Source organism: Haliotis rubra, unplaced genomic scaffold (genome assembly GCF_003918875.1).
Source record: "Haliotis rubra isolate DU_JTF1 unplaced genomic scaffold, ASM391887v1 Scf1419, whole genome shotgun sequence".
Classification (NCBI taxonomy): domain Eukaryota; kingdom Metazoa; phylum Mollusca; class Gastropoda; order Lepetellida; family Haliotidae; genus Haliotis; species Haliotis rubra.
In genome coordinates, this window is record NW_025765358.1 from 53,571 (window position 1) to 79,900 (window position 26,330).

Here is a 26,330-nt window from a genome sequence, read left to right on the forward strand (position 1 = left end):
GCTGGATATGATTGATAGAGGAACTGTGGTTGTCTGTAAGGAGACAATTAGAACTGAGCTGCATGCAATGGGTTGGCAGAAAAGTCGAGGAATTCCATCACCGATCATGAAACCTGAACAAAAGGCCCGAAGGCTGAACTAGTGCTTACAGCATGGAAATTATAACTGGGACAATGTGGCTGTTTCCTAATACACTGAAATTCTGGACCAAACAAACTGAAAAACCTTTGTATCAGCACCCAAAGTACAGTCCGAAATTTAACGTGTAGGGTGGCGTATCTGTGTTAGGGGCAACGCCCCTCTGTGTATTTGAAGGGAATATGAACAGTGAGCGGTATACAGATATTCTCGAGGGACATGTACTTCCATCTGCTCACGTGTTCTATGGAAATTGTTGGATTTTCCAGCAGGACAACGACCCAAAACATCGTTCAAAGCGTTCACAAGCGTGGTTTCGGACCCAACATATGACCCAAAATTAGATTGGCCAAGCTATAGCCCTGACCTAAATCCAATAGAAAATGGTTGGGGACTTATGAAGGAAAGTGTCAATAAGAAAAATCTGACAAATATTGCTGAAATGAAAGAAGAGATGGTCCGATATTGGGACAGCATGGACCACGACTTTCTAACTCCTTTGATCAGTAGTATGCACCGCCGCATTGAAGCCTGCATTGCTGCCCATGGTGACTTGACAAAATACTAACTGTTCACCTGTCTTTGAATCTGGAGTTATGTTCTGCTAATATTCACATTTAATACGTGAGTAATGAGTGAAAAACATAAAAAATTACAATCTTAAATTCTCAATAATTTCTGGTTGTACTATACAGTCAGTAAATATGTTGTTGTTCGTTTGTTGTTTAATGACGCACTCAGCAATATTCCAGCTACTAGTATATGGCGGCGGTCTGTAAATTATCGAGTCTGGACCAGACAATCCCGTGATCAACATCATGAGCATCGATCTGCGCAGTTTGGGATACGATGACATGTGTCAACCAAGTCGGCGAGTCTGACCACCCGATCCCGTTAGTCGCCTCTAACGACAAGCAGGGGATACTGAAGACCAATTCTAACCCGGATCTTCACGGGCCTGTATATATATTGATATATCAGATACGATACACAATGTGTTCCTGATAGTAATATTATGCATGGAGCATCACAATAAAGACGTTGAGACACAAGCAATTTGTAAACTGCATGCAAAATAAACAAAATCTGTGAGAATTCTTAGCCGCAATCACAAACGTTCAGCTGCTTGACGGCGGGCTGTTCTAGCTCAAGTGCAAACTTTATTTAGTAGGGTGGCGGTTGTCCCCATCTTCTTTATAAGTATATTTTAATTATTCTTATTAGAATAATGTGTACTTCTACACAAAATATGATGAAATGTCTAAAGAACATGATACTGCCGATGTGACTTTAAATTTGACATTTCAATTGAAACAACTCTAAAGAACATTCTCCAATACAAAATAATGTACAGCGGTGTGAAATACAAACATATTCCAACAGTACCATAATCCCCTGGTGTTAATTATTGTAGAGATATAATACTCATATCATCATGATCTTATTGTTGTTTTTTTTAGTAGTGAGTGTACTGAGTGAATTTACTTTCATATTCCAGCAATATCAAGGCAGGGGACACCAGAAATGGGCTTCACACAATGTACCCATGTGGGGAATCGAACCCGGGTCTTCAGCGTGACGAGCGAACGCTTTAACTACTAGGCTACCCCGCCGCCCTTATTTTAGTACCATTCGTTTTGGTATTGTTTCATATTTTAACATATATTGATTATTATTTTCATGTTGCAACGATATTCAATATAAAACGTTTTTTTGTTAAATACAAATAAGACAATATTAAAAGTTAACTTAATGCATTTTTCTTTTACAATTTCGTTATACAGAACATCAACTGTGATTAGATTTGGCGAGTGTGGTTGAAGGATACTTGGTTGATACTTCCCTTCTCTAGTAGTATCTACCAAAATATTTAGTGGCTGATGATCTGTGGCATGAGTTTGCTATCAAGGTAATATGCGCAAAATGTCGTAAATGTAGTTTCGCTATACGTATCGTATCGCGAAGTTATAAACGCGATACATATAGTATCGGGACTTCAGTAACGCGATACATATCGTATCGTGACTTCAGTATCGAGATACGTATAGCATCGTGACCCCTGTACCGTGATACATATCGCATCGTGACCTCAGTAATGCGATACATATCGTATCGTGACCTCAGTAATGCGATAGGTATTGAATCGTGATCTCAGTATCGCAATACGTATCGTATCGTGACCTCATTATCACGATACGTATCGCATCGTGACCCCAGAACCGAGATACGTATTGCATCGTGACCTCAGTATCGTGAGACATATCGCATCGTGACCTCAGTAATGCGATACATATCGTATCGTGACCTAAGTATCGCGAAACGTATTGTATCGTGGCCTCAGTATCGTGGGGAACCTATATCGTGACATTGCATACCGATTCAGAGACATGCCAAGGGCACCAGCGCCCTCACATTCTTGTGTCAGCTACAGCATTTATTTCTATCGGCTGATGTGTTTTCTGGCTCATTTTTGTGTCTGTTAACACATTAATATTCCAGAGGTTGATTGCATTAAACCTCTCAGGACATCCCTTGGTTTCCTCGCCTGCAGATTTGACAGACACTGTCGATATGACATCCTTTTCTTGCCTTCTCTACAAGTTTTTAGGTGAGGGTCGTCATCCACGTGTTTGATCCACGCGACTCTGACGTGCTCCTGTACCAAATTCCTGGGTAAACCTTTCAAACATTTGCTGATGTCTTGACTGCTTCCACCAGTAAATATGCAGCGAAGGTTCGATAATATGGGCGTCTTCTTTGGCTCTCCAACATAAAGTATTTCACCCTTCCACAGGATTGTGAACACGCCATGGTCTGTTTTGCTGAGGTGTCTTTCAAGTTGAGAATAATCGACACTTTCACTCTCAAATAACGTTTTGCAGCGTTTCTGAAATGAATGTGTGAAGTTTAAAAAGGTCAGCTAATGGAAATTTGATAAATCAATTAAAATCAATCTTTAATTTCACAAATATATATACCCAGAGGCTAAGAGACCAACCACCAGGTTTGTGGTGTAACAAATCAACTATGTACGTACGTGTCTTTCAAGGTATGAAAATGTGCCACCTTCATTCTCAAACAAGAATCATCAGAAGATGACAAATCCCCCGGGCCCCACATATTTGAAAGAACAAATAATCTGACAGTTACTTAAAGTCCAACTTGATTTTTTCTAGACTAAGCCCAAATCGTTTCCATGGAAATCAAGAAAAAGAAAAATGACAAAGCTCCGCAAATAGCAAAAGGCACCACTTTGGGATCTGTCCCATACATCTGCTAAGTTCTGTTGAAATATATTGAACCGTTTTCAAGTTGTGCTCAGGAAACGAAACCCACCCCTCCCTTTGAGACCAAGTCCAACACATTTCCATGGTAATCATGAAAAATAAACATGACAAAATTCTGCAAAAGCAAATGGCACCACTTTGGGATCTGTCTCATATATCTGCTAAGTTATGTTGAAAGACATTGAACTGTTTTCGAGTTGTGCTCCGGAAACGAAGCCCACCACTCCCTTTGAGACTTAAGTCCGAATCATTTCATGGAAGAAGGGAAAAATAGAACTGACAAAAATCTGTAAATATCGAAAGGCACTACTTTAGGTTCTATTTGATATATCTACCAATTTCTGTTGAAAAATATTGAACGCTTTTTAGTTATGCTCCGGAAACGAAGCCCATCCCTTTCTTTTGAGACTAAGTCCGAAACGTTTCCATGGAAACCGGGAAAAGTAAACTACGAATCTCCCCATTGGATAGGTTTGAGCTGTAACAACAATTAACGCGTGATGCATGTTATTGTATCCCAATCGATCGATGCTCAGTCACTGGATTGTTTGGTCCAGATTCGATTATCTCCACACCACTGTTAAGTAACTGGACATTTGCTGAGTTCAGCGTAAAACAACAAACTTACCAAACATAAAAATAAGATGCACACAAACACACACGCACACACACACCTAGCAAATGACAGGCTTAGTAATACTTTGAACACTTTCTAAAATGACGAAGAAAAACAAGTGTCGTGGGTTGACAACTTCGTTATTGGAATAGATGCGGCACCACTTGCTTCATAACGGTGTTAGCATCTACGACGGAACGTCGCATCTATTGTATGAAGTAGTTGTCAATCCATAAAACTCGTCCTTCCTTCTAAACGCTACTGATGTAAGTTAATAGACTGACGTAATACCTGAGTTACTATACCCCATGGGTCACGAAGTGTTCGTGACACTATGGGCGACCTATTTCGCCTGGAGGGAGCAGGTTGGGCTTGGATCTGGATTACTGTTCGCGATTGATTCCGGTGTGTGGTAGAGTCATTTGGCGACTCATTTCGCCTGGAGGGACCAGGCTGGGGTGGGACCGTGGTCCAGCCATCTGGTCTTCTGGATGGGCCCGGTGTTGGTCCGCCATCTCTCCGTCCCGGAGATCGTGCCTCCTCCTCCCCAGGTTCTGTCTTGATGATGGGTTCCGGTCGACGTTCCACCCTCTCATGGTTACCTGCCGGACACCCGCAATACGTACAGTTGTGTCTGAGGACAGGCTGGGAATACTGTGGACACTCCTCGGGGCAGTCCTTACACCGACCCCGAACAACCCCGTACTTATCTCTGTTTATGTCCGTGAACACTGCCATGTCTAGGAAATGAGAAACGAAATGAGATCGACAATGGTGCAAAAAATACAGGGTGAAAAGGGACTGTTGTTGAGCTGAATACGACAATAAACAACAAACGCTATACGTGTTGTCATTAAGAAAGTAACTGAATGAAAGGCTGTTTCAACAGCATCACGATGGCGATAACGAACTTTGGCCAGCCCACCATCAAGCCGGAGTGAGGTGAGTTGAGGTAAAATAGCATGCGTGTGTATGTGAATGTGCGGCTGATTGTACTAGCCCAGACTTCAGCTGGTGTTATAGTGCTAGCCCACTGAGATACCATGCCGCAGTGAAGCATGGATATCCCACTCAGACACATTATACTGAGTCCGAGCCGACCAGTCCTTGTTGTAGCCATTAATGCCGAGCGCCAGGCAGGGACCAGCAAATACCATATTTGAACGTCTTTTGGTATGACGCGGCCGGGGATCGAACCCGCGGCCTTCCGCTCTCCGGGCGGACGCTCTAACCACTACACTACGGAGGCGGTCAAGCCGGAGTGAGATAAATACATATGATCCACACTATTCAACTTCCATGACGGACTCACTATTATTGCCTGGAAAAGTCATGTGAATGTATGAGCTAGCTTTTAACTCTTCTCTCATTATACCATTCTGGTGTCCCCCGCCGTGATATTGCTGGAAAATTGCTAAAAGCGGCGTAAAACTAAACTCAGTCAGTCAGTCATTATACCAATGTAGGAACTCCGGGCATGGGCTTTGGCGTTACGAACAAACAAACGGCAGTTTGCTTGAGGTTTTTTTTCTTTTAACAGACTATATTCATGAGGGTTTTTTTTCGGCTAATAAGCATTGCCCCGAACACACACACTTGCGAAAGATAAGATATATGATCGTTATACTAGTATATATTAGTGAAATATATTACCCCAGGAAAACGAACACAATCCTGCTTTTTAAAGATATATTTATTCAACCAAATCAATTAATATGAAAAATGATAGACAATATTTAAAAAACCCATCAAAGATCCGGGCTAGAACTGATCTTCAGTAACCCATGCTTGTCGTAAGAGGCGACTAGCATGATCGGGTGGTCAGGCTCGCTGACTTGGTTGACACATGTCATCGTATCCCGATTGCGTAGATCCATGCTCTTGCTGTTGATCATTGGATTCTATGGTCCAGACTCGATTATTTACAGACCGCCGCCATATAGTTGGAATATTGCTGACTGTGGTGATAACAATCAATCAATGAAATCTTTTCCTGTAAATGAAAATATGAGTCCACTATTCAACTTTTAAATCCTCTAGAAGAATCCCTAATTCTGAAAATCTTTAACAAATGCAGGAGTAATAATGTCCCGATTATATGGGTCAGATTTAGACCGAGTACCCCTTCGCTTTGGTCGCGAGACGTAGGCATGGCCCTGCATGTTATACTGTGGCTTTTTACCTTCCATTCTTTCGAAGCACTTAAGATAGCTGCACTTGCAGGCATGTTTGATATCAATACCAAGCCAGAACACTGTTATAAATTCATCTTTGTACTCTTTGTCTAAGGTGGCAAGATAAGCCCCAATGGTTTGCTTGCCCATTCCTCTGAAGTGCCTCCGCAGAGCTGTTCTGATAGATGCACTTTCAGCATTGCCCACATAGATTGTCCGCCCTTTCTCTGCAATTTTGTATGAGCCACAAAGAGCTTCTGGTGGTTCGGTTCCGTATGCAAGGTGGCTCATTCTAAGACGCCAGCAGGATGGTTTCTACAAACAAGGAGTACAACGTGTCAGTTGACCAGGCGTGATTAGGTGATCAGACCATCTTTTATAGTGTTGGCTTTTCATTAAAGACACGTTCATTAGTTTCTTTATAAGGTTCTAAAAAGGTACTTCCGAAACAATTATGGTTAGCAACATGACTAAACAATCTAATGGCAGCCTAGTTTTACCGAAACAATAACTGAATGAGATATTGCGTTACCTAAAAGACGTAAATTACCTGTAAAATCTATTGAGTCTAAACATGAGTAAGTGAGTTTAGTTTTACGCCGCTTTTAGCAATATTCCAGTAGGGGACACCAGAAATGGGCTTCACACATTGTACCCATTTGGGGAATCGAACCCGGGTTTTCGGCGTGACGACCAAACGCTTTAACCAATAGAATATACAACCGCCCCGCATAAACACGCAGTGGCTGTGTCGGATATCTCGAACTATATATGTAACTTTGAAACAATGATGTATAATTGTAGAAATTTACAATCACATGCATGATAATACAACATCATATATTTACCTCACTGTGTTCAAAGATCATAGGGAGGTTGGTAGCCAAGTGGGTAAAGCGTTCGCTCGTCACTCCAAAGACCGGGTTCGATTCCCCACATGCGCACAATGCGTTCAGCCTATTTCTGGTGTTCCCCGCCTTGATGTTGCTGAAATATTCCCAAGAACAGCCTACTACCTCACCCACTCACGGAATAACATGCATTGTAATATCCACTTCACTATGTGATGACTGATAAGATTTAACTTCTTATTCTTGTTTCTGGTGTCCCTTGCCGAGATATTGCTGGAACATTGCTAAAAGCGGTGTAAATCTATACTCACTCACATACTGTCGTGGTCAGTGTGTATGACGTATGTATTAAATGTCACAAAACATGTCTTTGACAAAAAAGTGTAAGTGAATGTAGTTTGAAGCCGCTTTTAGCAATATTTCAGCAATATAACGACGGGGACATCACACATTGTACCCATGTGGGGAATCGAACCCGGGTCTCCGTCGTGACAAGCGAACGCTTTAACCACTAGGCTACCCCAGCGCCCCTTTAACAAAGACACCGTACATACCGGTCCATTGTAAGGTGCTGTACCAACAAACACATCAGATGCCTTTATTGGTGTCCTCGTCAGGGAACTGAACTGTCTGGGCTTAGGAGCTGGACTCGACTCTCCTCTTTCTGGCTTCGCACCAATTGATCTTTGAGCTGCTTTGGAGGGAGCATTCCCTTCAGTAGATCCAACATCTCCGTCCTTTCCTTTCACTGATGATATTTGCCTTGAGATGATTGAAACTTTATCTTGGGGCTTGGTGAAATGACCATGCGCCCGGACAGAGGATTCACGAACTTCCCTTGTTTCTTCAAAACATATGTCAGGGGCGTCTTGTCTAAACGTCGCCCCCGATTGCATTTGGCTAACGTCCACCGTGGCACCATCTATAGGGTTCTGAACAGACCATGAATCGTATTTTCTGGTTTGTGCTCCAGTACTGGTTTGAGGTTTGTATTTGACGAGGTGGCAGTCCATGTCGTGGTTGCAGTGGTAACATTTTTCCCCCTCGGGCGGCTTCACGTATTCTCCACATCTGCAGTAGCGACATCCACCTCGCCCGATGAACGACATCGTTGACGAAGAGCGTCTACGAAAAAAAACAACTGAAAATATTCAGACGGATAGACACAATACACAAAAAACAGTGAAATGTCACTGTAATAACAAATAAAAACAAGTACTACTACTGCTACTACTACCACAACTCTTGGGTGGGTGGCATACTGGTTAAAGCTTTCGCTCGTCACGCCGTAAACCCGGGTTCGCTTCCTCACGTGGGTACAATATGTGATATTGCTAAAAGTGGCGTAAAACTAAACTCACTCGCTCCTACTACACAGTAGGTGTGTTTTTTAAAACAATAATATATAGTTAATAGTTACCTGAAAAACCTCTCTCCAATTCTAATCTTCTTCTTAGATGACTGAATAAAATATGAAAGCCAAATCAACGAATTTAAGACACCATTCTGTGCCGTCTACTTCACTACATTCATGCTTATCGGGGGAACGTCAATACACCTGTTCTTCTCCACATAAATACGAGAGACGTTATAAAGTAGACGCTCCTTCCAGGTAACACAGAAACGTTTTGAAAACGTTTAGACAACGTTTCCGTATGGTTTCCAAAACGTTTCAGAAACGTTTGGGTTGAACCTTCTTGCCATTGTAGAGATAGCAGTAAGGATATCATGTTCTGATATCGTTGCAAGGCTAGTTTACCAACACTACGTGTTGAATCCCGTCCAATAAATACATTGGTAATGTTAATCATGTCATCCGTTATTATTAGTGAAAATGAAAACAAAACAATGATATGTTTTAAAGAATACTTTATTTCATCAATACATATGGAAAATAATCAGTCATCTTTGCCATCGGGCTTTTCTTGCGTCTGTGTTGGCTTCTGAAATAAACACAAAGAAATTCTATGAATATTTACTATAACTTCACTCTTGACGATGCTAAATTACTGCTACATGTTTCTGTGTCGTGAAACTATGTTGAAGAGTACAAATTCCCATCTGTGTTTATCGCAAACTTACACAATAAATACAGCTCAATCAGCCTTAGTAGATCAGTCATATGCAAAAGGAATGTATTACCAACCAAATAAAAACAATTTGTCAATTTGTGCAAGTATTTCATCTGATTATATTGTATGATACTTTCCAAAAATAAGGGCATCATTTACATAAGGAAGTTGTTACTCACAATAGTTTTACGGAACTGAATATTGTGTATTTCTTACATTTGGCCCAAGTTATTAATGATAAGTTGCCTTTTAATGGCAGGAAGAACTTTTATTTAAAAGTATTTCTTCATGACTCATCTTCATCTCTTGTTTAAAAAGTCGCATACAACATTTACTTATGAGGGGGTGACATTTGTTGTGAGGAATCACAGTCTGGTTGTTAGGGAAGTGACGTATTGTTTGCTATAAAATAACGAGCTGGAGTCACCGACTCGAATGTTATATCATCCCCCGATTTCCTGTACGTCGCTGATAAGCAAGAGTGTCTTCGTGACCAAATCTGTGTCGGAAGATTGGATACGGGACAGAAGAAACAGAGAAAATTCCTATATTTGAACACATATCTACACTTTGGTCATTTAATAAATGGTAATATTATAGTTAGGTTAATAGTCGACGTTTCTTTGTAATTTAATTGATATCACAAACACAGATACACTGTGACATAGTTTGGATATGAATGTGCATTTATTAATTTACCGCTCTGCAAACGTATATAAACAGGCTATCTCATGTTGCTTGTTCTATTGATTTTGATCTTGTGAACATTGATAATGTACATACCTCCTTTTAGAAATCTGTCGTCTTGTCACCAAAGTAAAATGTACCGTCTTCTACATCCAGCAATGTGATGGAATTTCCCGCCTGATATGTACAGCGTCCGATTTTGAATGCACGGGTTCCTGCTCTGACCTGACAAAGTATCTGGAAACATTCCTGTAAGCTGACACCATACAAAAGATAGCAAGTTGTCCACGCAGAAATGGCTGAACTTAAACGCACAGCAGTAAACGGGTATTATATTTACAATACAATGTTGGATCTGTTGTAATTAGTGCAGTACCAAAATAAATGATAGTAAAGAAACACATGACATACTATTCCACTTGACAAAATGTTCACAACACTATTTAAGTTTTCTCACAAATATTGTTGTACAGGTTGTAATTTCATGACTATTATTTTCAAGTTAATGTACATTCCTGTAGTTGGCGGAGACATTCTTATCAAGAAAATTTAACCTAAAAATGTTTCACTTACGATCTTATAACATTGTGATTTGGTTTCAATCAAACTTTTGGGAAACCTTCGCCAATGTTTCAATAGCGTTTCTAATACTTTGGTGTGTAGAAGTTTGGATTTTGTTTCTTGATAATATTTTAATAACGTTACTCGAAACGTTTTCATAACGTTTCAAAATAACGTTTAAAAAATCGTTTGAAAAACATTATCAAAACGTTTTCATGAAACATTTCCATGAGAAACCACTAGAAAACGTTTTAGAAACGTTTTGTGTTAGCTGGGTTTCCACTATGGTGGACGTTATGTAAATATATAGGATTCAACGTCATCTAACGTCATTGGGGTAGCCTAATGGTGAAGCGTACGCTCGTCACGCCGAAGACCCAATTCATCACATGGGTACACTGTGTGGAACCCATTTCGTGTCCCCCGCCGTGATGTTGCTTGAATGTTGCTAAAAGCGGCGTAAAACTAAACTCACCGTCTTACATAATTGTTGACTTCATGTTTAATGACTGCCCAGGGGTAATCAGTCACCTACGACATTACCTACGACAGGCTGACACTGTTTCCAGGTAATGTGTAAGCGCGGACGCTAGTACAGGTGTATGATAAGAGGAGACGAAGATGGTCAGGTGTGCAGAGTTAGAGAGTGAGTTTAGTTTTACGCCGCTTTTAGCAATATTCCAGCAATATCACGGCTGAGGACACCGGAAATCTGCTTTACACATTGTGCCCATTTGGGGAATCGAACTCGGGTCTTCGGCATGACAAGCGAACACTTTAACCACAAGGCCACCCATCACCCCCAGGCGCACAGATTTCGGTGATGCATATCATATTCAAATTGCGTTTATCGATATTGCCTAGTTCTAAGTATTTATACAGACTCGCATTACATCACTTGGTAAACACCCAAGAAACAAGCAAACAAATATTTATGTGTGTGTTTGTGGGAATGGAAGTGATTTTATGAAAATGCTCTGAAAAACCTATGACCCTTAGGAGCACCCATCTCATTCAAATATAAAGATAAAAGCCTTTCGAACTGAGAAGTGATATTACGTAACTTCCCCTGCGTTGATATGCACACAAAGAACGGAGTCAGAACCTGGATTTTGAAAAAAGTGGTTGTGGGCACAAAAGCACGTGAAAAAACTATGATCACATGACATGTTAACTTACGTTGCTGAACTTCCCGTTACAAAATAAACATTTTGTTCACACTACTAACTTGAGGAAACACGTACTGTCCCCATGCGAGCTGCCTCACTTACATTGTCAAAGCGTATTTCAATCAAGAAATGTTTACTGGGAAAACAGAACAACGAAAGTTCAGTTCAAGATCGAGTTTCATAGGCAAGTTCCTAAACACATGATGGATGACTGCACGCATGCACACACACACACACACACACACTATAGGCGGATCCAGAGGGGGGTAGGGTGGGTACAGGAGTGCGCACCTCCCTTTTGTCCTGAGTGAAAGTTTATTAAATGACACAAATGTATCCAGAACAACTATAATGTCCGCGTCCATATCAATTTGCTGGGAAATGGCATTTATATTGAGCTGTTTCACCTCCCTACCCTCTTCCCCTCGGCCAGGGTGTTGACGACAGGCGACAACAGCGTATAGGATACATACAGTGTATTATGCCCTTCCTGTGTGGAGCTAGACTAATGCTTAGTCTCTGAATATATATAATTTTGATAGTAACAAACAAGCCCATTTAAATTGAAAAAGAGCCCCAGGGAGACCAGAGATTCAGAGGAAATCTAACTTACCGGGTACTTTATTTAGGGCTTTAGCACTGCCGAGAGACCTTGGCAGTGGGGAAAATAATGTGGTTTAGGGACTGTGAGACAGACTACTGTGGAGCATACGAGACTGCGTTGAGTTTAGTCTGGTTCCCGGGGTCTGCTGCGTTAAGTCTCGGAACGTTGAGGAAAGTGTGGTCAGCAATTGAACACGCCCTGCAACATGGAATCAGCCTGGTTCCCTGGGTCCGTTGCGCCTGCGCTACGCTCCGCCACTGACCCAGGCAACCACTGCCGAATGGCGGCCTTCGCTGCAGGGAGACGCGCCATACATTTACTATAGGAAAATCCGAGAACGGGTGGTTAGAATTTTTTCATAGCATTTTCATCGATACTATGGGAAAATATACGTCACCAGAACAACGGCCATCGTTACTTTCAGTGTACAAACACGTTATTTAAGCAGTTTCGAGACACGAAAATCGTCGTTACATTGGCGATATGTAAACAATGACACACACCCTATTTTCATCACCGACATGTGCTTTGATATTTCGTGTCAGCTCGCTATTGCCACGAAATCGTACATATAAAACATGAATCTGAACGACCACATTGATTGAATATAGTTAGCATCTTTATTTTAGCAAATGTGATCACGTGTAATTCGATGATTTGGCCCCCATTTCTCCTGTTTTGTGTGTTGGAAATAAACTGAACGCCCAGTAATAGTAACCAGAAAATGGTTGTTACCACATTATATAATTAATAATAATTATTTCTAATACATTTGAAACACATAAATGATTCATTCAACAATGGGTTTTTTTTAACAATGTATGTGCTTTCAAAAATGAAATAATGATAGAAGAATATGGCCTATTTATTATTTGTATTCATTTGGCATAAATCATTTCAATATAACATTGGGCTGATCACGGTGATGCAATAGGCATTGATCTTAAAAAGTTTAACAATAGTCATAGTATGGCAACATCTGCGTGATTCTACTGGGAAATCGATTACACATCGGACCATTATATATAACATTGAATGTACCCCATTCCCCACCCCATATATAGGTACAGTTTTGTATATAATAGGAAAACGGACACTTTATGAAATATTCAAAACTGTGTGTGTTTTAGCTTGTTTTGAAAGAGCCCACTCATAAAAAGGAAAGTGCGCATTGTCTAAAACACACTGATACACAACACTTCCAGATGGGGCTCATGTTTGTTAAAGACATGTTTAGTGAAAAACAGCTACATATATTTCATAATATGTCCATTTCATATTACAAAAAAAACACTGTAGCGATATCTGGGGTTGGAGAGGGGTGGGGAATGGGGTACATTCAGTTTTGAAACCTGTTGGTATTAAAATCCCAATAAACAGACAGTTTAATACAGACTATCTTTGATTGCATGAAGCACGCATGCCAATGAAGCAATTCTATTACAATTCCCTTAGCTGTTTAATAGAAATATAGACATGAGTTATACACAACATCAAAGTTGTCTTGTCTGTCTGTCGAAGATTTCAGATGAAAGAATTTCGATAAAAGATGTTGGTTGGTTTGTTGTTTAAGGCTGCACTCGGTTCTATTCCAGTCTGGACCAGGCAATCCAGAGATCAACAGCATGATCATCGATCCGATAAAAAATGTTACAGTGTGTTACAGACTTTATATATATTATTGTTTAAGACACATACATAATTCTTATGGCTGAGTAGTGAGTGAGTATGTATGGTTTTACGCCGCTTTTAGCAATATTCCACCAATATCATGGCGGGGGACACCAGAAATGGGCTTCACACATTGTACCCATATGGGGAATCGAACCCGGGTCTTCGGTGTGACGAGCGAACGCTTTAACCACTGGGCTACCCCACCGCCCCTATGGCTGAATAATGCTCACATACAAGCAATACATGCATATGAAACTCATCTTCAACAAAAGATCTTCCCCTTAATATACAATATTTACAGTCATTCAGTGTATGGGACATTTGTGTATCTTCCAAAACCGACTGGAAGTTTAAACCTACTACATCTGAAAAGGTCATGGGTAGTCTTAGGTTACAGGGATAGGGAGTGTAAAATTCATTTCCACATTTAACAGTGATTTAAAATAAACTGATAAACTGTTGATAGAACTACACCCTGATTGTTGTAGGTTGTCAAGTGATCTTCACATCTTGTGCTAACCGCACATATTCAAATCAGAATATTCTAAATATGAATGAGTCTAAACAGAATATTTTTAGTATCAGGAGGCCATGTGGTACGGCATTTGCGAGGCAGTTTGCGTTCATCCAAATACAGTAGCCTGCACCAATACCTTATAGGGCTTGTGGTGTGCACAAGTTGGAGAGGGGTTCTGCCACATTCTCCCCAAACCATAGCATTGTTTGCTGTTTTGAAAAACCGTTTACACATTTTATGCTGTACGTCTTCAATATTTTTACAATATGAGGTCCCCTATACTTCTGCACCATTACACACTATAGGAACAATCATAACATTAAATATCATAATTAATCTTGACATGGTTTATTTTCAACTTTCTTTTGACATCTGTACAATGCCATAACAGCCTTTTAACTCTGTGCATCAAGAGTAGTTAGTGCTTTAGTCCAAAAAAGTTTACAATATTGATTTTTAAAAAATAAAATCACAATAGTGGACTGGTACAGAGCAAATTACCCAAAATTCAAAAGCAAAATCACTGATGGTGTGTTGAATTATGTATGCATGCACTGCTGTAAAGTATGATAAAGTAAAGAAAAGAGTCCATAGCAGCATTTAACCAAACTAGTTAACTGATATCTGACTGAAAAATTGCTGACATCAGATGATTTGTATCAGATCTATTCTAATAACACCAGGGTTATCATGCTCAAAATAATCAATGTACAGCAAATGTATACTCTCATACTGGCTTAAGGCCATAAAAACTACAGTTCTCATGACAGGTTTCATTGGTAAAAATCACCCTTAATTCAACAGTTCACAAATAGTGGAATGTTTATCTGTCTAAAACGTTCTTTTTCACATATATGTTATACCAATGCTTTAACATACTGATCATACCATGTATTTTTATGCATTCAGTTTAGTAATATAAAGTAACTAATTCATTGTTTTGAGCTGTATATGTGTGTGTATTTTTGTATATAGATCATTTGATTCACCATGTTTAATATAATCATAAACATTTCTGAATGATATTGGTATATTTGTTAACTGTTTCATGTTGTTTTGTAGAGGCTAAATATCAGAATGACAAACCCTGTCATTAACATCATCCATCCTAAACACTTTACCTTGTAATTTCACTAGGCGATCGAAAATATATCTACCTAACCAACCCTGGAACGATGGAAGACACGGGACATAATCGGCGATATTTTCGTCATCAAATTTGCTAAAATAAAGATGCTAACTATATTCAATCAATGTGGTCGTTCAGATTCATGTTTTATATGTACGATTTCGTGGCAATAGCGAGCTGACACGAAATATCAAAGCACATGTCGGTGATGAAAATAGGGTGTGTGTCATTGTTTACATATCGCCAATGTAACGACGATTTTCGTGTCTCGAAACTGCTTAAATAACGTGTTTGTACACTGAAAGCAACGATGGCCGCTGTTCTGGTGATGTATATTTTCCCATAGTATCGATGAAAATGCTATGAAAAAATTCTAACCACCCGTTCTCGGATTTTCCTATAGTAAATGTATGGCGCGTCTCCCTGCAGCGAGGGCCGCCATTCGGCAGTGGTTGCCTGGGTCAGTGTCGGAGCGTAGCGCAGGCGCAACGGACCCAGGGAACCAGGCTGTTAGTTGACGGGCTTTAATGTCAGGTTTAAGATTAGTTGTGTGTTTTTGCGTGTGCGTGCGTCCTCTTGTATTCGTGCGAACTATTGCTGTATTATGGTGTTGGGCAAATGTACATACTGTGCTGCATTTTAACATGGATAACCCACTGATATACAGCATGGTGGTTGCGAGCCGACCATTCCTTATTTTATACCCAGTTGCTGGGCGCCAGACAGGGTAACAACAAGTACCATCTTTTGACGGCGAACCAATGACGGTCCCCACTCTCTGCGGACGCTTTATCCACTCGCCCACGGAGGCTGTGACAAGTAAACAAACAAAAAACTAAACAAACGAAAGAAACAAACAGAAACAAAATAACAAAAAGCAAAAAGAACACCAAAAAAACAAAATCACCATCCAAACAAAACACACACTATAAAACCACAAACAAAATAAGGTAATTAAAATATTTCATGTTTTGGTTGCGACTACAGTTATTTTTCTTGCACAGTGACTGTAACGTATGCAGTGATATACTGTAACCAGAGGGACATGCAGTGGTAGAACAGTTCGAAAGGGGAAACGGCTTTAGGAATCTGTGTGCATGCGTTTGTTTGCGAATGCTTGTGGGCATACGGATGTATTCGTGTGTGTGCCCACAAGTGTGTTTGTGTTTGTGTGTGTTGGCGTGCGCGAGTGAGTGTTAAATGTGCGTGTACACACGTGTCGTGATTAGGTGAGAATTGGTTCAAATCCTGCTTTGGACTTTCCCTAGAAAGTACTAATACGTGTAAGCCGAGGTATATCATGGTATATTAAGTCCTGTGGACATCAAAGTTTGCTGTGGACGTGGGCTGTTGGTTGTAAAGATGATGAGTGAGTGGATTTGGGTTCACGGCGCCTTGAACTGTAACATTATAGTTACATGACGGCATGTCAGCTAAATGTGTGAAGTAATGAAGGTCGTTTACCCCTGGGGCGAATCCCACGAACACGAGTGTGGAGCCAACAAACCAAGAAACAAAATCGTGGTAAACCGGAATTGAACCCACGATCATACGGTTTCCGGCGAGCCCAAGCAAAGGACGCAACGATGAATTGCAGCGACTTCGGCGCAAATAAACCGTGCTCCCGATCCAAGTCGCCCTAAAACTATATCACCACCATCGCCGCCTTAGGCGATTTGGACACTCGTATATATGGCATATGTAGTTCACAGTTCATTTTTACAAAACAAAAGTAATAAATAAATAAAAAAAAAATTAAAAAATAATAATACAAAATAAAACCAGTGAACGGTTCTTAAGATAGCTTAATGACATTTAGCAATATTTAGCTAAATGGTGTTATGGGCTGCGTTACCGTTTCGTTCCAATTTCTAACCTCTCCATTGTTTTGATTTCGTCCACCATCTAATTCCCGCGCTTGAATTCACTTCCGCTTACGTCACCAACTTGCCCCACGTGCAGCTAAGCTTAGAGCCACGTAATATCCGCCGGCATTACGTCACGTTTTTTAATAGCACTTCACATGCTCCGGCTACCTGCTGTATAAAAAGTCCGTTTCCCGTCCTCCCGTGTGAAGGTCACCAAAATCGACTGGGCCCTGCGCCTTCCCTTGATAAAGCTTTGTATTGAAGATGAAGAAAATCCAGTGAACAGTTCTTGAGATAGCTTAACATGCAGGTTTACATGCTGAAATCTTCAAAGTGTCGCCATGACCTTGAAAATTATGTGAAGGTCACCAAAATCGACTGGGCCCTGCGCCTTCCCTAGATAAAGCTTTGTATTAAATATGAAGAAAATCCAGTAAACGGTTCTTGAGATAGCTTACCATGCAGGTAAAACGTTAAAGTCCCCTTGTGACCTTAAATTTAAGGTCAAGGTCACCAAACCTGGCTTGGACCTTTCTTATACTGTGATGAACCCAGGTACCAATTATGAAAAGAATCTAGTGAACGGTTCTTAAGATATTCCAATTCGTACGTACGGACGGACGGACGGAGCCTAATACTATATCCCCCGCTTCGCGCTAAACGCGCGGCGTGGGATGACAAGCATTGTCACTAAGGTGACACAATTCACCGCCACAAATTATCAAATCAACTAAAAAAAGTAATGGAACTGAAGGTTGTAGTTTGAGATCAATAAAAGCATGACCAGTCAACCTGCACCTTCCCAAGATGATGCTTTGTGTCAAATATGAAGAAAATGTGTTAATGTGTCGCTGTGACCTTGAAGAGTGAGTGAGAGAGTTAATATTTAACGTCACATCGGGAATATTTCAGCCATAGCGTAATACTATATCCCCCGCTTCGCGCTAAACGCGGGCACACGTTTTTATGTCACCGTGTTTAGCACGAAGCGGGGGTATAGTATTAGGCTATGTTCATGTTTTGCTGAACAACTTATTATTTGAATTCATTCAGAATTCTTCTGGGGATACTGCACCTGTGTATTAAAAAGTATATGTATGAGGGACCGTTCATAATTTATGGCTTTGTGTGTGTGAGTGGGTGGGGGTGGGGTTGATTTTAAGGGGTCACCCATTTTGTTCTGGTGAGCTAGGGGTCATCACATTGGGGTGGGGGTAATCAATTTTGTACATAAAACTATGCTTAGAAATTTTGGGGAGGGGAGGTCATTGATTTTGTACATGATATGCAGGGGATGGGGGTGGGGTGTGACTTATTTTGTACATAAATTTTAGGGGGAGGGGCATTCACATTGTACATGCTTCTCCATAAAAACCATCATCACACACACACACACACCAGCCATAAATTATGAACCGTCCCTAGCTAAGTTTCATCAGGGAGACTATATATGTTGTAGAGTATCCCTGGTTTCATCACCTTTATTTCATACATCAAATGTCCACTGGTTTGTCCGCTTTGTATATGGTGTTATTTCATTGATGACAGTAGCAAGTTTTAATAGATCAAAGTTTGTTTTATTGCACAACACACACATATATATTTACAGACACTTCGGAAAGAATTGTGTGTCCAATCTTCAATATTTTAGAAAATCAATATGCAGTTTTGTGGAATGTTGCAAGAGGTAATGGTTGTGACTACACTACAGGGTCATGCAGTAGGGATGATAGGAGATTGAGTGTTCCACCTTGACAAATACCCAGAGTGTTCCACCTTGACCAAATACCCAGAGTGTTCCACCTTGACACAGCCATAGACTGTTCCACCTTCACAACACAACAATAAAGTGTTTCATTATGGACAACATGACGATACACTTTACCGCCTTGACCATGGACTGTTCCATCTTGACAACAGGGCCATAGACTGTTCCTTCTAGAAACATGGCCATAGACTGTCCCATCTAGACAACATGGCCATAGACTGTCCCATCTTGACAACATGGCCACAGACTGTTCCATCTAGACAACATGGCTACAGACTGTTCCATCTTGACAACATGGCCATAGACTGTTCCATCTAGACAACATGGCTACAGACTGTTCCATCTTGACAACATGGCCATTAACTGTTCCATATTGACAACATGGCCATAGACTGTTCCATCTTGACAAAACACCCATAGTGTTCCATCTTGACAAAAGGCCCATAGACTGTTCCATCTTGACAACATGGCCATAGACTGTCCCATCTGGACAACATGGCCATAGACTGTTCCATCTTGACAAAACACCCATAGTGTTCCATCTTGACAAAAGGCCCATAGACTGTTCCATCTTGACAACACGCCCCATCGAGTGTTGCTTCTTGACAACACGACCATAGAGAGTTTCATCTTGACAACACACCCATAGAAGAGTACAATCTTGACATATACAATTGTTCCATATTTGAAACATGACCGTATGGTGTTCTATAAAAAGATTTGAGTGAATTTCCACACCAACCCCACACCATGTACCAACATGACTGTGTACTACCTTCACAATCTGCCCGTGGAGCATACAGTCTTCATGACATCACCATTTTCCCCACCTTGACAACACCATGCTGTGTTCACTAAAACAAGGCGCAAAGTCATCAAACATGGAATGAATCACTGCAGTAAAGAAACCTGATACATTTTATACAACTTGACTCTGATAATATTCACAATCACAGAAAAAGTATAACACATATTAATCGAGATATATATTAAAACGCAGATGACTTGATTAAACGAAAAATGCAAAAAATCCATTCTGTTTCACACATGACTACCCTAAGGCTACCATACCAAACACACAAGAACTGTCTGATTGCCAAAACATTTTACTGAATTCCTATGGAAGAAAGTCAATGAGACGACTAGGATATTTATCTTATGTTTTGCACAAACATCAGACATCCTTGTGTCAAAGTTGAAGGTACCTAAATAAATAATTCAAGTTATCAAACATTCAACACAACCGAAACATATTGAACTAGAAAGATTGGTAACTAATGTTTACCTCAAGACAACTATTAGTTCACCATATCATAGTTCACCACAACAGTGCTTGACCTCCGTGAAAATCCGAAGAATTTGCGTGTTTTTTCTGATATTCATCACATCTGGCTGTTATTTCACATAATTTCAAGTTATACTTGGTACTTCACTTTTTTACTGACAAATGCTCAGAGCTACAACGAAATGAATGCTATGATCAAATTTTCAGAAATTTCAAGAATGATGATAGGAAAGTAAATTATTATATCATTTTTAAATTTTTAATATATATGTATTTTGATTGTCTTACGGTTTAATATGCATAGTGTTAAATGTACTAGGGTTTCGAAAAGGTTTTCTTTTTACACAGCGGCAGTGGGGTAGCCTAGTGGTTAAAGCGCTTGTCATACCGAAGACCAGGGTTTGATTCCCTACTTGGGTACAAGGTGTGATGCCCATTTCTGGTGTCCACCACTGTGATATTGCAGAAAAGAGCGGTGTAAAACTAAACTCACTCACTCACTCACTGTACTGGTGGATAAACAATGCTCTTGCAATGTTACAATCCTCCTTACATAACATGGTCTGGGAAAGATGGTCACGTGAAGCCGTAGTGAAAGACTGACCATCATAAAGGATGATTTCATATAACTCATGTTATTTCTTCTATACTATTCACACTTTGCTAAGGATCAAATAATTGATTCAACAGAAAACTATGATGTGGGGTCAAATTTGGTTTAAATATCTAAGCTTATTGTAAGCATGGATCCTAGGATTCAGTATGTCACTGCATCTTGTGGAACAGATACCTGCTATCGACAGGTGTTGGGTACTTGTCCCTGACTCGTTTCATGATTTGCAAAATGGTTGATTGGTGCCATGAAAACCATTTTTATGGTTACTCATGTAGCAAGTGCATAAGGTTTGATTAAAGTGACTGTTTGCCTAAAGAGGGCTTACCATATCATTATTTATCTAGTTTTAAATGGATGCAATTTCAAATTATATATCTACGTTTAAGTAAAGTTTGGAAAGTGTGAGTAGTATATTAGGGGCCCAATATTGTCTTGGGTTTACTGTTAGACCTGGCAGATCTGTGCAGCCAGCTCTTACCAGACACTAGATGCTTATCCCTATTGTATTTGTATTCATACAAATACTACCCTCAGTCATGGATTATTGAGTACAAACTGTACACTCAGCGTGTTATTATATAAAGCTGATGACCAACAATGATCTAATATGAGTCATAAATGAGTTTCATGAAAAACCCTGAACGCTTTACATTAGCCCGTCCACTAATTCTGAAACTAACATCCACAAATCTTATTATCATAACTAAACAGAGACAACAAGGACACAGTCTCTCACACATTATGAATCGACATCACTATGTATTCCGTGATGAATCTTAGATTCCAAACTATGTGCTTTGCATGGAAATTTGAAAACATTGTTATATTTTCATTTGCTTAATTTCTAGGGAAATGAAAGGGTGATTTCAAAATTGCGATTGCTTCTGAAATATACCACATGCTGGACATCCTAAATAAACTTGTAAAGACATATTTATTTTGTTGTCAACATCACCAAATGATTCATTTATATGTCGTTTTACACATTAACATGATCCGTATGCTTAAAAAGACGAGGATGCACCCCCTTGCACTCTCATCTTGATCCATATATCTGACAAAGAGCTATTAGAAATATCTAATCACAAACTGTCATGTTGAGAGACACTGTACAAAATCACCGTATGGAAAGAAAGGAACAGCAATTAAACACCATGGAAGACTTTTCAATAATACAACAGACATATCTTCCTCATCACACAGGCCAGCCTTCCACTCATACACCATCTTCCTCCGTCTCCATCTTGACTGAGTACCAACTGATACACTTGACTGTCTGGGACAGCTAGGGCTGGATATCGATATAAACTAACAGGCAAAAGAAACGATACCAAATCGAAATCACTGATACTACAAAAGGATAAACCACCATTGTGAAAAGAAAGTGAATTTTAATAACAGGGGTATGGGCAACATGTCTGTTATTAAAATTCACTTTCCTTTTTCACAATGGTGGTTTGTCGTTTTGTAATAATCGTGATTTTGACTTTGTATCGTTTCTTTTGTCTGTTAGTTTAGATAATAGAAATCAATAATCATTAACTAAGTATTGATCGATTATCGATAAATATTGGAAACGTAAAATACCCAAAATATCTGAAAGAAATGAATATATTTCACGTCACTAGTGAGTGGTGACATGTTTTTGCATGGATTATTAACCATAATTTAGAAGTAGGCGATGAAAAAAGTTCTAAATTTGTATATTGTGTGAGAAAATAAAACCTTTTTCTATCACAAATGTGAATATACGATATTATCGATAACACAATTTTTACATCAATAATCATTAATAGTTTTTCCTATTGACGGTATTTCCGATTAACGATCATTTTAGTCAGCCTGAGGCACAGCCATACCTGTACCTGTATCAGAGCACAGGTGAGTTTCACTGCCAGTCTTTCAGGGCACGGGCCTGATCTTGGGCTAATGTTATATTTGTATCAAACAGACCCATTCGTACAACTGAGCTCTGGTGTTTTGCATTCTCATACGACAGGAATATTGCCACAAACTGCCTCAAACAATACTCATTCACTCACAGTATACAAGAAGTAATACAGGTACTAAGGTGAGCGTTTTATATAACAGACACTATTTTTACATATAAGAAAGTGTATATATATCACAAAAAGTGAAGCAGGTCATGACATATGAAATTGGGTTTTAAAAACACTTCCTTAAAAATACTGGTGCTGGACATGTTAGCAGTTACTTCACAACACAAATCAGTTTTGTAAATAACGAAGTCCCTTACAGACAGTGGTGGACGTCATGTGGTTAGAACAATCCAGGTTTCCAAACAACAAAATCACAAAGCGCCTCATACGTGACATACACTAATGTGATGTCTTTGAAAATGACCTTGAAACTATTACTTGCGGATTTCTTTGAGCAGCGTCATAATCCATTTATGTAACCAGGGCCCCGGTTCCACAAAGTGATCCTAGCCCTACTAAGTCGATGTCAACATACAGGAGTTACGATCACCTCAATGCTAAGATCACTTTGTGGAATAGGGCTAGCACAACATGTGGATGGCTATGATTCATTGCATATATTATGCACAACACAGTAATACATCATACAATGTAGGTTCCTCAAAGCAATCCTGGAGCTACTACGATCTTAAGTCAATGCCAACGTACAGGAGTTACGATCACCTTAATGCTTACTTCCATTTGTGGAATGGGGACTCACACAGCATGTAGATGGCTATGGCTCATTGCATATATTATGCACAACGCAGTAAAACATCATGCATCCTATATTATCTTTGTCGATGCCAACACAGTTATCAAACATCATTTGTGGAATGGGGACTCCCACAGCATGTGGATCGCTATGACCCATTGCAGATATTATGCTCAACACAGTCATACATCATACAATGTAGGTTCCACAAAGCGATCCTAGCGCTACTACGATCTTTAGTCGATGTCAACATACAGGAGTTACGATCACCTTAATGTTAAGATCCCTTTGTGAAATAGGCCTTGCTCAGCATGTGGATCGCTATGACTCATTGCATATATTATGCTCAACACAGTAAAACATCATCACAACGTCAAACAATCATTTGGAGAAAGCGTGGAATGATGGTGAATAAGGCACAAAATGTTTCCTTACAATGGAATGATGAATATCCAGCCTTACATACATCTAAGGCTGTAACCATGGTAACACAAGGCATCACAAAGTTAGTAGTCCAGTTTGACATTATGCATATTTTGTTTCGGCTAGTCGTCCGACAGCAATTTGGTTGTAGGAAGAGTTCCGTCACTCATATCGATCTCAAAATCATTATCCAATTCCTTGTCCAGATCTTTGGCAGGGGAATAGAACTTTTTCCCGTAATTGAAGTCCATCTGTTCCCACCTCCGAACAGCTTTCCTTTTCCGCCGACATTTCTTCACAGCTATCACAACAATTAGTACAACAGCAACCAGGCAACCAAATGCTATTCCAATAGCCATTCGTTGCTTATTGTCATCTTCAACAATCGCAGAATTTGTATCTACTGTCTCAGTTTCTGAGAATGTCGGCTTACCGCCAGTAGCCTCAATGGTTTCTTCAATTTCTTTTGTCAGATTCGCTGGCAGTTCTTCTGTCTTAAAGGGTCCGTGGTTTTCTTGCACGATCCAAATTGAATCCATAAGGTCATGGTCCATGGCAGACTTCTGCTCCCATAATGCATGAGTTGAGTTGACGATCTCCAGGCGGCCATAGCTGTTCAGGGAGCCATTGTCTCGTCTGAAGGCTGACCAAGGATCTGGAAGAGAAACATGAAACATGATGAAGTATTAAACTGATTCTTAAATCGTGATCAGAACCCTCTTACAGATATTTTTATTAGGGCAATGTTGCAGTCAGATATTTATCATAAGGGTAATGTTGCAGTCAGATATTTATCATTAGGGTAATGTTGCAGTCAGATATTTATTATTAGGGTAATGTTGCAGTCAGATATTTATTATTAGGTAATGTTGCAGCCAGATATTTATTATTAGGGTAATGTTGCAGCCAGATATTTATTATTAGGTAATGTTGCAGTCAGATATTTATTATTAGGTAATGTTGCAGTCAGATATTTATTATTAGGTAATGTTGCAGTCAGATATTTATTACCAGCGTAATGTTGCAGTCAGATATTTATTACCAGCGTAATGTTGCAGTCAGTCAATACAACAGCTTTATAATGATAATCTGTAACAAATTGAAACTTGAGATTCGAGGTTAGAATTAGCCCTGGTCTGATTCCCAGTAATGAGTGAAGCCTATTTCTTCTGTTTCCCGCTGTGGTATCGCTAAAATACAGCAAACAACATCTCCACAAACACACTTATAACAAACCAACGGATATAACAAATTATTTTTACTGGTCCCAGCCACTTGTGGAAATCAAATTGTTGTTATCACAAATTAAAATAGTGGTCCCTTTGAGTTTGATGTAACCGTAATTTCCTGTACTGCGAAAAGAAGCATGAAAAACCAACCTTTTCACAAAGGGCAAACATTCTTAACATCCCCAATTATGGCCCTGTAATAATTGTCTCAAATACATCCACACTCATATCATCAAGTCCTTAATCTGAGTATAACCACTTCCAGTAAAAACATTCCTGGCCACACCACTGCTGTGCGTGTAACAGCATGAAGAGACTGATCCAAGGGAGACAACTCCAATAATTTGCACCAAAGCTCCTGCCTGTGGCAAAGCTCCCTGCACCTACCATCAGTCCTGTTAGCCATAAGGTCCAGCCCATGCTTGCTTCCAGCTGCACCAGTAATGAGCTGCACGGGAGCCCCTGGGTTGGTGTAGTTGTTGGCAATTACCACACCCTTGTAATGGGGCCAGAGACGCTCATAGGAGTGTTCATGGGCCTGGATGACAATGTCAACTCCAAAGTGGTAGAAAATGTCCTCCAATCTAGAAATAAGGGAGAACATGTCAGATTAATTTTATAACACATCTGGAAAAGATATTACTGAAAATTGTAACTTCATGCATGCATTTTTTTACTTTGACACATTAATTCCTTATTTGTTTACTGGCAAACAAGGATATGTTGGACCGGCACAGAGAACGCGTTTACAAGAAGTAGGTGGTGCACGGCAAGGAGCAAACCCATTTGGTTTATGACAGGAAGAGCAGATGTAGGCTAGTGCACGTGCATTGCATGATGATGAAATTGATTCCGCGTGTAGCTGCACACGCCTTGCTCATAAGACTCTCACGTCGTTGTAGCAAGTCGCACTACACTTGATCGCGGACAACCTGGGGCCCCTTCGCTAATAATGGCAAGTGCCAGCT

At 40.0% G+C, this 26,330-nt stretch overlaps 2 protein-coding genes and 1 long non-coding RNA gene across 6 annotated transcripts in view; all 3 read right to left on the reverse strand.

Annotated features, from left to right (window-relative positions):
- Positions 1-2,605: 2,605 nt before the first annotated feature.
- LOC124269074 lies at positions 2,606-12,031 on the reverse strand. Of its 4 annotated transcripts, XM_046704090.1 has the most exons (4): positions 7,621-7,709; positions 4,517-4,781; positions 4,333-4,459; positions 2,606-3,025 (listed from the first exon to the last, which is right to left on the reverse strand). In XM_046704090.1, exons 2-4 carry the CDS (start codon positions 4,777-4,779, stop codon positions 2,618-2,620), a joined length of 798 nt encoding a protein of 265 aa, XP_046560046.1. In that variant the 5' UTR covers positions 4,780-4,781; positions 7,621-7,709; the 3' UTR covers positions 2,606-2,617. The 4 variants fall into 4 exon arrangements, with proteins under 4 accessions (XP_046560046.1, XP_046560045.1, XP_046560042.1 ...); XM_046704089.1 differs by having other exon boundaries at positions 4,333-4,781; XM_046704086.1 differs by lacking the exons at positions 2,606-3,025; positions 4,333-4,459; positions 4,517-4,781 and adding exons at positions 5,907-6,530; positions 11,971-12,031 and having other exon boundaries at positions 7,621-8,191.
- On the reverse strand, positions 8,921-10,183 carry LOC124269077. Its single transcript, XR_006896415.1, has 2 exons — positions 9,922-10,183; positions 8,921-9,009 (listed from the first exon to the last, which is right to left on the reverse strand). It is a non-coding gene; the product is annotated as an uncharacterized LOC124269077 (long non-coding RNA).
- Positions 12,032-23,827: 11,796 nt separating the features above from the next.
- The window catches only part of LOC124269073 (acid phosphatase type 7-like), a 34,835-nt gene continuing 32,332 nt past the window's right edge, over positions 23,828-26,330 (reverse strand). The window contains exons 8-9 of the mRNA XM_046704085.1: positions 25,750-25,946; positions 23,828-24,788 (exon numbers count right to left, since the gene is read on the reverse strand). Coding sequence (XP_046560041.1) covers positions 24,256-24,788; positions 25,750-25,946 — 730 coding nt within the window. The 3' untranslated portion in view covers positions 23,828-24,255. The remainder of the gene's footprint in view (positions 24,789-25,749; positions 25,947-26,330) is intronic.